Source organism: Triticum dicoccoides, chromosome 4A (genome assembly GCF_002162155.2).
Source record: "Triticum dicoccoides isolate Atlit2015 ecotype Zavitan chromosome 4A, WEW_v2.0, whole genome shotgun sequence".
Lineage (NCBI taxonomy): Eukaryota > Viridiplantae > Streptophyta > Magnoliopsida > Poales > Poaceae > Triticum > Triticum dicoccoides.
In genome coordinates, this window is record NC_041386.1 from 75,808,047 (window position 1) to 75,820,003 (window position 11,957).

The window sequence follows — 11,957 nt, forward strand, 5'->3', positions numbered from 1 at the left end:
GGTTTCGGGGCAGGGGGGTGGGGTGGCCTATAGGCCAGGGGATTGGGCGAGGCCGGTTGGGCCGGTGGGTTGGTCCAGTGGGGGGTTGTGGCCTGCTGGGCCGAAGCCCAGTGGGGGGGGGTTGCTTCCTTTTTTTTTATATATATATACTTTGCTTTCTTTTAGTTTCCTATTATTTTAGTTTTAGTAAATTACCAAAGTGGCACCTAAATAGGATTTTACAAATTATGCCACTGCCACAATAGTTTAATACTTATAACAATTTAGTTTTGAAAATGTTTATTATTTTTAAAGCATTAAAATAATTGTTTTTTCTACTCTTTTATTCATTTAACAGTATTTAAACATTTTATAAAAGTGTGGTTTCTCCACCATAATTATCTATGCAATATTTGGTTCACTCCGAACATTTTAGTTTTAATATTTGAAAACTTTTATTGTTTGCCTATTTTTGAATTTGAATTTGAATCGGTTTCGAACTAACTTGAGATTAGCAAGTATAAACGAGGTGACGTGGCACCATTAGCAGAGGATCACTGTAGCTTAATTACCCGGGCGTCACAGGAGGTTGCCGCACCCGGCAAGCAAGCTGCCGGGAAGAAGCCAAAGAATGGACCCAAGCCCGAGACTGAGTGCTTTTATTGCAAGGGAAGCGGTCACTGGAAGCGGAACTGCCCTAAGTACTTAGCGGATAAGAAGGCCGGCAAAACAAAAGGTATATGTGATATACATGTAATTGCTGTGTACCTTACTAGTGCCCGTAGTGGCTCCTGGGTATTTGATACCGGTGCAGTTGCTCACATTTGTAACTCAAAGCAGGGGCTGCGGAATAAGCGGAAACTGGCAAAGGACGAGGTGACGATGCGCGTCGGGAATGGTTCCAAGGTCAATGTGATCGCCGTCGGCACGCTACCTCTGCATCTCCCTTCGGGATTAGTTTTAAACCTTAATAATTGTTATTTAGTACCAGCTTTGAGCATGAACATTATATCGGGATCTCGTTTAATTCGAGATGGCTACTCTTTTAAATCTGAGAATAATGGTTGTTCCATTTTTATGAGAGATATGTTTTATGGTCATGCTCCTATGGTGAATGGTTTATTCTTTATGAATCTCGAACGTGATGCTACACATGTTCATAATGTGAGTACCAAAAGAAGTAAGGTTGATAATGATAGTCCCACATACTTGTGGCACTACCGCCTTGGTCACATAGGTGTCAAACGCATGAAGAAGCTCCATGCTGATGGACTTTTAGAGTCTCTTGATTATGAATCATTTGACACATGCGAACCATGCCTTATGGGTAAAATGACCAAGACTCCGTTCTCAGGAACAATGGAGCGAGCAACCGACTTATTGGAAATCATACATACTGATGTGTGCGGTCCAATGAGTGTTGAGGCTCGCGGTGGCTATCGTTATGTTCTCACCCTCACTGATGATTTAAGTAGGTATGGGTATATCTACTTAATGAAACACAAGTCTGAAACCTTTGAAAAGTTCAAGGAATTTCAGAGTGAGGTTGAAAATCAACGTGACAGGAAAATCAAGTTTCTACGATCAGATCGTGGAGGAGAATACTTGAGTCACGAGTTTGGGGCACACTTAAGAAAATGTGGAATAGTTTCACAACTCACGCCGCCCGGAACACCTCAGCGTAATAGTGTGTCCGAACGTCGTAATCGCACTCTGTTAGATATGGTGCGATCTATGATGTCTCTTACCGATTTACCGCTTTCCTTTTGGGGCTATGCTTTAGAGACTGCCGCATTCACTTTAATAAATAGGGCTCCGTCGAAATCCGTTAAGACGACACCGTATGAATTATGGTTTGGGAAGAAACCTAAGCTGTCGTTTCTAAAAGTTTGGGGATGCGATGCTTATGTCAAGAAACTTCAACCTGAAAAGCTCGAACCCAAGTCGGAAAAATGCGTCTTCATAGGATACCCAAAAGAAACTATTGGGTACACCTTCTACCTCAGATCCGAAGGCAAGATCTTTGTTGCCAAGAATGGGTCCTTTCTGGAGAAAGAGTTTCTCTCGAAAGAAGTAAGTGGGAGGAAAGTAGAGCTTGATGAAGTATTACCTCTTGAACCGGAAAATGGCGCAACTCAAGAAAATGTTCCTGAGGTGCCTGCACCGACTAGAGAGGGAGTTAATGACAATGATCAAGATACTTCTGATCAAGCCCCTACTGAAATTCGAAGGTCCACAAGGACACGTTCCGCACCAGAGTGGTACGGCAACCCTGTCTTGGAAATCATGCTGTTGGACAACGGTGAACCTTCGAACTATGAAGAAGCGATGGCGGGCCCGGATTCCGACAAATGGCTAGAAGCCATGAAATCCGAGATAGGATCCATGTATGAAAACAAAGTATGGACTTTGACTGACTTGCCCGTTGAGCGGCGAGCCATAGAAAATAAATGGATCTTTAAGAGGAAGACAGACGCGGATGGTAATGTGACCATCTATAAAGCTCGGCTTGTCGCTAAGGGTTATCGACAAGTTCAAGGGGTTGACTACGATGAGACTTTCTCACCGGTAGCGAAGCTGAAGTCCGTCCGAATCATGTTAGCAATTGCCGCATTCTATGATTACGAAATATGGCAAATGGACGTCAAAACGGCATTCCTTAATGGTTTCCTTAAGGAAGAATTGTATATGATGCAGCCGGAAGGTTTTGTCGATCCTAAGGATGCTGACAAAGTATGCAAGCTCCAACGCTCGATTTATGGGCTGGTGCAAGCATCTCGGAGTTGGAACATTCGCTTTGATGAGATGATCAAAGCGTTTGGGTTTACACAGACTTATGGAGAAGCCTGCGTTTACAAGAAAGTGAGTGGGAGCTCTGTAGCATTTCTCATATTATATGTAGATGACATACTTCTGATGGGAAATGATATAGAACTCTTGGACAGCATCAAGGCCTACTTGAATAAAAGTTTTTCAATGAAGGACCTTGGAGAAGCTGCTTATATATTAGGCATCAAAATCTATAGAGATAGATCGAGACGCCTCATAGGTCTTTCACAAAGCACATACCTTGATAAGATATTGAAGAAGTTCAATATGGATCAATCCAAGAAGGGGTTCTTGCCTGTGTTACAAGGTATGAAATTGAGCTCAGCTCAATGTCCGACCACGGCAGAAGATATAGAAGAGATGAGCGTCATCCCCTATGCCTCGGCCATAGGTTCTATTATGTATGCCATGCTGTGTACCAGACCTGATGTTAACCTTGCCGTCAGTTTGGTAGGAAGGTACCAAAGTAATCCCGGCAAGGAACACTGGACAGCGGTCAAGAATATCCTGAAGTACCTGAAAAGGACTAAGGAAATGTTTCTCGTTTATGGAGGTGACAAAGGGCTCGTCGTAAAGGGTTACGTCGACGCTAGCTTCGACATAGATCTGGATGACTCTAAGTCACAAACCGGATACGTGTATATTTTGAATGGTGGGGCAGTAAGCTGGTGCAGTTGCAAGCAAAGCGTCGTGGCGGGATCTACATGTGAAGCGGAGTACATGGCAGCCTCGGAGGCAGCACATGAAGCAATATGGGTGAAGGAGTTCATCACCGACCTAGGAGTCATACCCAATGCGTCGGGGCCGATCAAGCTCTTCTGTGACAACACTGGAGCTATTGCACTTGCCAAGGAGCCCAGGTTTCACAAGAAGACAAGGCACATCAAGCGTCGCTTCAACTCCATTCGTGAAAATGTTCAAGATGGAGACATAGAGATTTGTAAAGTACATACGGACCTGAATATAGCAGATCCGTTGACTAAACCTCTCCCTAGAGCAAAACATGATCAACACCAGAATTCCATGGGTGTTCGATTCATCACAATGTAACTAGATTATTGACTCTAGTGCAAGTGGGAGACTGTTGGAAATATGCCCTAGAGGCAATAATAAAAGCATTATTATTATATTTCCTTGTTCATGATAATTGTCTTCATTCATGCTATAATTGTGTTATCCGGAAATCGTAATACATGTGTGAATAACAGACACCGACATGTCCCTAGTGAGCCTCTAGTTGACTAGCTCGTTGATCAACAGATAGTCATGGTTTCCTGACTATGGACACTGGATGTCATTGATAACGAGATCACATCATTGGGAGAATGATGTGATGGACAAGACCCAATCCTAAACATAGCACAAGATCGTATAGTTCGTTTGCTAGAGTTTTCCAATGTCAAAGTATCTTTTCCTTAGACCATGAGATCGTGTAACTCCCGGATACCGTAGGAGTGCTTTGGGTATGCCAAACGTCACAACGTAAATGGGTGACTATAAAGGTAGACTACGGGCATCTCCGAAAGTGTCTGTTGGGTGACATGGATCAAGACTGGGATTTGTCACTCCGTATGACGGAGAGGTATCACTGGGCCCACTCGGTAATGCATCATCATAATGAGCTCAAAGTGACCAAGTGTCTGGTCACGGGATCATGCATTACGGTACGAGTAAAGTGACTTGCCGGTAACGAGATTGAACGAGGTATTGGGATACCGACGATCGAATCTCGGGCAAGTAACATATCGATAGACAAAGGGAATAGCGTATGGGATTGATTAAATCCTCGACATCGTGGTTCATCTGATGAGATCATCGTGGAGCATGTGGGAGCCAACATGGGTATCCAGATCCCGCTGTTGGTTATTGACCGGAGAGTCGTCTCGGTCATGTCTGCTTGTCTCCCGAACCCGTAGGGTCTACACACTTAAGGTTCGGTGACGCTAGGGTTATGAAGATATGTATATGCAGAAACCCGAATGTTGTTTGGAGTCCCGGATGAGATCCCGGACGTCACGAGGAGTTCCGGAATGGTCCAGAGGTAAAGAATTATATATAGGAAGTGCTATTTCGGGCATCGGGACAAGTTTCGGGGTTATCGGTATTGTACCGGGACCACCGGAAGGGTCCCGGGGGTCCACCGGGTGGGGCCACCTGTCCCGGGGGGCCACATGGGCTGTAGGGGGTGCGCCTTGGCCTAGATGGGCCAAGGGCACCAGCCCGTATAGGCCCATGCGCCTAGGGTTTCCCCCTAGGAGGAGTCCTAGTGGTGGAAGGCACCCCTAGGTGCCTTGGGGGGGAGGGAAACCTCCCCTAGGCCGCCGCCCCCCTAGTAGATCTCATCTACTAGGGCCGGCCACCCCCCTTGGCACCCCTATATATAGTGGGGGAGAGGAGGGACTTCATACACCAGCCCCTGGCGCCTCCATCTCCCCCCCGTTACGTCTCTCCCTCATAGTCTCGGCGAAGCCCTGCTGCTGTGACGCCCTGCATCCACCACCACGCCGTCGTGCTGCTGGATCTTCATCAACCTCTCCTCCCCCCTTGCTGGATCAAGAAGGAGGAGACGTCTCCCGTCCCGTACGTGTGTTGAACGCGGAGGTGCCGTCTGTTCGGCGCTGGTCATCGGTGATTTGGATCACGTCGAGTACGACTACATCATCACCGTTCTTTTGAACGCTTCCGCTCGCGATCTACAAAGGTATGTAGATGCATCCAATGACTCGTTGCTAGATGAACTCCTAGATAATCTTGGTGAAACGAGTAGGAAAATTTTTGTTTTCTGCAACGTTCCCCAACAGGGGTCGCACATCTCCATCGTGGGCACTTAGAACCAATATCCTGAGATAAACTTTAGCAACCGATATTAGTTCAACTAACCACATTGTCATCACACCAAAATATAGTATAAGTGCCACTTACACTTTCAACAAGCCTCCCTACTTCTACGCCGCCCAGCAGCTCGGCAAGCAGTTCCCGACATCCGCCGTCGGGCACGTGTCTTATTGCGTTGACGTCAACGTGGCGCCGTTCCTTTTCTCCGTGTCTGCATCACCGCAACTTGTCTGATTGCGGACGCCGGACGTGGAGCAGCTCGGTGCCCGCTCTCTGTTCACCGGTATGTCTTAATTGGGAGAGCCGATGTATGACGACGCAGACAAGGAGATGATCCACGAAGGAGGGGGCGAAGGATCCTTCGAGGACGGGTAGGTGGATGACTAAGAGCGGGAGGTGCACGCCCACTAGCCGAAAACGCACACGCATTGCAGCACGTACACCCAGCCGGGCAAGTGTACCGGCCGGCTGTCGTACACTGGCCAGCAAGATGGTGACGACGATCTTGATCCGGACGAATTTACGGCCTATCCAAGAAGAGGGGTAGACAAGAAAGCTTCAACACATGGGAGGACGAGTTATTGTGCGATGCGTGGTTGCCCACTAGTGGTGTAGGGTAGAACCCTAATCGCCCGATCTTTCACGAAAGGAGCGGATCCCGCGAAGAACACGAAGAACACAAGGGGGAAACGAGGGGAAACACACGGGAAAACACGGGAGAAATCACTAAACCAACACAAGATAGTCACACATGTGCTAGATCCTCGGATACATAACAGTTCACACGGTACACGATCAACTAGGGACGATACAAGGGTAGCCGGTCTTCTCCGTGAGGAGGTCTTGATGTTCTTCTCCGCAAGGAGGTCTTGAATCCAAAGGGATCTTCTCCGAAGAGGCCACGGTCTCTCTCGAGGAGTAGATCCGATGTGGATGAGCAATGCTCTATCTCTCAAATGAGCTAAACCAATGCTAACCCTAGCTAGAAGGAATAAGAGGTCTATATATAGTCTTAGTGCAAAAGAGGGGGCGAAGGGGCACATGGGCTGCGGCCCAACATGAAACAGCGCACAGGCGTCGGACGTCCGGGGGTCACCGGTCGTCCGGAGGCTCGCGAGGGTCCGGATGTCCGGTGCCTGTCGGACGTCCATAGATTCGGCTCAGGTGGTCTTCTGTCGGACGTCCGGTCGGGGTCGGACGTCCAGGCGTCGGTCGTCCGTGGGGCGTCGGATGTCCGTCTGTTTTGGCTCGGGTGTGGAAGTGTCGGTCGTCCGGAGAGGGCCGGACGTCCGGAGCCTGGAGGTCGTCGGACGTCCGGGGTTCGTCGGTCATCCGGAGCCTGGAGACTTTGAGCAGTTCTTCTACTTCGTCTCCGTCTTCACGTCCATCTTCCTCTTCTTCTTCTCCTCGCTCCTTAGCTTCTCCATGATACCTGAGTATGCACAATGTGTCCATATGAGGTAGTAGCCATGTCTCATGTGCATCGAAGTGGAAATCTGAGAGGAGTGATGTTACCTCGGTTTCGAGAGCTCTTGCACATGCTCGTGTCATGGGTCCGCTAGGCACTTGGTGAGGCGATGGTAGGTCCATGGGGATGACCTTGGGATGCTTCGCATTAACTAGCAGTGGCAAATCTTGGAAGAAAATGAAGGGGGGAGGGGCCCAAATTTAATGGCATGAAGAAAAAGCCGCTAACTCTCAATTTTTTAGTTCAAATAAGGATAAAATTTTGGTACGAGACTAGGCTACTATAAAAAAATTCAAGTTTTGGAGGGGAGGCTCGAGCCTGTCGAAGCCCCCCCCCCCTCCCCCCCAAGATTTGCCACTGGCCACTAGCATCAATCCGATCCATGGCACGGAGCAAAAGGAGAGAAAAAAGTAAGAGTTTTAACATGTTGATGGCGGCGACCTAGAAGAAGCTCAAACTTAAAGAGAAGAGGACCAGGCTCAAAGATTAGGTTGAGATCACGGCCACTTCAAAGGATTCAAAGATGTTGACCTTGAAGTTAGAGGAGTTGGACGACGATACAAGAATGATCGTGCAAGCCATTCGTCTTAGAATGTTGAAGCGCTTGAAGGAGCAGCTGGAGACAACGGAGAAGGAGACGGACGAGAAGGCGAGAAGGAAGCGAATGCCGAGGAGGAGCCGATGACAGAGTGAGCAAGGACGCTCGGATAGCCGGTCTAGCAGGGCAAACAATCTCTCTTTTTTTCATTTTGCTCAGACTGTTGGACTAAGATATTTTTGTTGTCGGACATGTAAAAACTATGAAATCAGCGTCTTTTTGACTGTCAACGGACACTACGCGTTTGATTTTTAAATAGATCGGAACAGGGCGGACGTTTAGACGGATACCGTGTGGAAAAAGGTAGCTGTGCGATGAAATGGACAGCCGACTTGCTACAGGTTTTACGAAGTCACTCGAGCTTATGTTGAGGTGGTACGCCCCTACATCAGCGAGACAGCAACAGACAGCAAAGGTCAAGGCAGTTCATATTGTTTCCAAAAGAACAGTTCCTATGTGCGTTCACCAAGTCGGACGCCATCAAATTACAGCCGGAGATGTTCTGTAAGTTTGCCATTCCAACACCACAAACGTACATAACATCATCGACCATCTAGATATTCTTTTTTTTTTTTTGAAAAACGGCCGTCTTGGTTTATGACCGGGTCTCTATCTCAACTGCTGGGAACTTCGACATCAAGCAAGGAGTGAAATTCTACAGAAATACCAGACTATTTCAACACAGAAGACCACCGAAAGGTCCGTCCAGAAAACATTCTAGTAGATGTTCAAACTTCAAGGATGACTAATATGGAAACGTTTAGATGTCTTCGTAGAAGCCACTGCCACAAGTTACATATAGAACAGCCGGTCCAAGAAAGGAGGATGCGAAGCGTGGAAACAGGTTACATTCTACTTGCTCAAAGGAGAACCAAATATACATTGGATATCCTAAAGTCTGGATACATCTGCTGAAGGCCGAGAATACCACAAAATCCATCTGCGTCAATTAAGGACTAGTTAAAGATGAATCTCAATTTTCTCTCTGATTAGAAAATTACAAGCACGGAAATGCGATGAAAGTAGAACAAATGAGTAATGAGTAATTAAACACCAATTTTCATGTGTAAATAAGCACACTATTACGAATCTGTTCACATCAGCATTTGGTTCTCTATCGAAGTATAATATACAATATCGACATCTACATCTAGTCTAGAAGTCAGGTAGCTGTTTGTCTGTTCCTGAATAATTAGAACACCATTTAAATACCTGGCCGCAAATTCTGCTACCATGAAACTAGCGCAGGTTAGGGAAGCTTCTGGCATTGTAATCAATATATCTAGCTAACAAACTAACGGACCATTTTTTGCCATGGGCATATTGGAATTCATCAGCTCGCTGTTAAAAAAGCACAGTTCAGAAATTCCATCACCAATAGGAGAAGGCATATATATCATATGTTGACATGTCCGATCATGAATGGCATGTTCAAGCTTTACTATAATCAATCCTTGAGCACTAACTAGTACTCCCTCCGTCCCATAATGTAAGATGTTTTTTTAAACTACACTAGTGTCAAAAAACGTCTTACATTATGGGGCGGAGGGAGTATCAATAAAGCAAACATTAGAGGAAAAAAACACTGAAAAAATTCTAAGCACACAGTGGATTGCGTATCGGCATATTTAGGCAGGCATCATTAGTCAAGTCATGTCCAGATGTTTGTAATATCTTAGCAAAATCAATCAGACCAGGGCACAGTTCATCAAGTAACAACCCTAATATGGTTGAATCAAAAGTGTCCAAGTTACCTTACTTCACAGAGTTAGTGAGTTACAATGCAGGAATTTGCCGAACATTATTTAAGTTCCAGTGTAGCACGGCCCAGCATTATTTAGCAATGTCTACTCCTTTAAGCACATCAACGCACACTAAGAAGAAAAATCTTATGATTCAAGTGCACAAGTAAATCTTCTCTTAAAAGACCATTATTGAATTAGCATTGAGCTAATCAACCACATGTACTTGTAAACGCATTGTCTAATTCAACTGATAATGCATTGAGTCGTGTTCAATAACTCACCACAAACTAGGATGATTCTACTCGTCCTTGATGCGCTTCTCAACCTCCTCCAGTGCCTTAATGTCCTTGTTGAACTTGCAAATGCGATAGATGGACCTATCCCAAAGTAAAACATCAAATAAAGGATTAAATACAAAATCTTCATAGACATTATTTAATCAGACCCTGCAGAGAAGTTTACTTACCAATAAAGGATAAATACTGAAACACAAAGGATGACATTCCTCTGGGACTTGAAAATCTGCACAAGAAACAAAAGTCAAAAGGGGAGAAATAAAGCAATGATAGAGCACAATTTCCTTTGTGTAAACGGCTGAAAGCTGTACAGTTGGCTGATGGGTCAGCTTAATTATACACTTCTATCAAGGAGGAAAAAGATACCTATAAAGAAAAATAATTGACACTTTTAATTCTTGAATATGATGGCAAATCTATGCCACAAAATGAAAATAATAAACTATGTGGACAAATTGATTATACACATGCTCCACAGATGAAGGATTTCAGATAATATTATAATAAGAAGGTAGGATGCAAGTTGTAAGTCAGCTATGTGTTGAGTTAGTACGTGCGATTAGTATCTAACCAACCGGCAAATTAAGAAGGGTGTCTATAATTTTTCTTGACATAAGAGATTGAAATTCTTCCAACCTCAATATAACAGAATAGCAGAAGGATTGCCAGTTTCAGAGTGAGCAGATAAAAATTATAAGAGCATGCTCAGCTCTGCTGATTTTGCACAATCCAGCTGCAAATGGATATCTTCGATTTATGTACAAAGATGGTAGGAACAATATGTAGAACTGAAACCCACATTGACAAATAGTCGCTGAAGCTTCCACTAATTTACCAGGTCAGACCGTCACCTTCTTATCTTCACCCACACATAGTTACTTCAAACTAGAATGGAAATAGGTGATGTGTTTAGATTATAAGATCAGAACACATCCATTTTCTCTTTTCAATTGCAAATTTCTATAGTAATGACCTCTAAGTTCAGGCCATTTTAGTAACAACAGAACTTCCATGTTATATTATATAAAGCCTTTAAAATAGGAAAAAAAATGTCAAAATGAAGTGGTGGTGATACATCATATCAAATTGAAGACCAGACCACCACTAAACCTCCATGGAAACAGCTACGATCGGGCTTTCAAACCACAGCATGTGGTTAGCTACAATTCACCAATCCAGCTATAAGTCAAGGCAGATGGCAACTGGTGCTTTTAGTCCCCTTCCAAACCGAAGACGTGTACTCTACTACTCTACAGCAACAGTTACCGATTTCCCCCCATATGAACTGTACTGAACCAAACGGCAGAAAACCCTAGAAATACGCCGACAAATTCGAGCACAAAAGGTCTCAATTCACTCACGGATTTCTCGAAGCGGACACGCTCCTCGGAGGTGCACATCTCTCCCGTGCAAATCAGCCTGTGCTCGTTCTTCCAGTAGATATCTACACACGAGAGGGAAAAAAAACGCAAATCTATCGTCAGAGCTTGAACCGAGGAGAAGCTTTTTCACTGCAAGGCCGAGGCCCCGCACGCACGCACCGAGGAGCTGGAAGGCGGCGAAGGGGAGCACCGCGGCGAAGGGCTGCAGAAGCATCGAGGTGAGCCCGACGATCTGTGCCCGCACGGCCCGCGGCGCCGGGAGCGTGAGCAGCGCGGCCACCGCCGCCTCCGCCCCCACCACGCACGTCAGGAGCATCCACTGCAGCCCCATCGGAACCCCTCTCTTGCTGGATCGATCGAAGTGGAGGAAGTTGCTCGCGCGGCTGGGCAGGGGGGGCTCGGTTTCTCCGATCTGTGTAGTCCTGAGAAATGAGTGCGTGTCTCTGGTCGCTACGAGGCGGATGGACAGGTGGATAACAGTCGCGTCGGTCTCCTTCCTTCCTTCCTTCGCCTCGGCGATTTGCTTCGTCGGCAAGCGATTCGATGCCGTCGCTTTCTGGGCCTTGCGATGGTTCCATTAATTGGCCCGAGAGCCCTTTTGGCAACCGGCCGGGATTTAACACAAGCCCAGATAGTCCTAAAATAACGGGCTGCACTCGCGAAGACCTCCTGTCTGCCGCTCGTTGCGGCAGATTGGCGGACGTTCGCACAGGCGGGGAGCTCAAGTGGGCCAGCCAATTAGGTGGTACTGTAGCTAGCGGTGTAAAATTCGCAAAAAAAGCGTGCAGTGCAGGCGATCGAACTCGGAACCCCTCCCCTATATAA

At 46.2% G+C, this 11,957-nt stretch overlaps 1 protein-coding gene across 1 annotated transcript; it reads right to left on the reverse strand.

Annotated features, from left to right (window-relative positions):
• Positions 1–8,357: 8,357 nt before the first annotated feature.
• Positions 8,358–11,620, reverse strand: LOC119285073. The gene is made up of 5 exons (XM_037564279.1): positions 11,292–11,620; positions 11,112–11,194; positions 9,921–9,976; positions 9,736–9,831; positions 8,358–8,649 (listed from the first exon to the last, which is right to left on the reverse strand). The coding sequence occupies exons 1-4, from the start codon at positions 11,461–11,463 to the stop codon at positions 9,753–9,755; spliced, it is 390 nt and encodes a 129-aa protein (XP_037420176.1). The 5' UTR covers positions 11,464–11,620; the 3' UTR covers positions 8,358–8,649; positions 9,736–9,752.
• Between the last annotated feature and the right edge of the window lie 337 nt (positions 11,621–11,957).

What these genes read in the sequence shown, in the direction of transcription:
- LOC119285073 (XM_037564279.1), bottom strand. Translation starts at nt 11,463, where the DNA reads ATGGGGCTGCAGTGGATGCTCCTGACGTGCGTGGTGGGGGCGGAGGCG. An exon ending in GTGTCCGCTTCGAGAAATCC is followed by an intron (nt 9,977 to 11,111) that starts GTGAGTGAATTG and finishes TTTCTTGTGCAG; the next exon opens with ATTTTCAAGTCCCAGAGGAA. An exon ending in TCAGTATTTATCCTTTATTG is followed by an intron (nt 9,832 to 9,920) that starts GTAAGTAAACTT and finishes ACTTTGGGATAG; the next exon opens with GTCCATCTATCGCATTTGCA.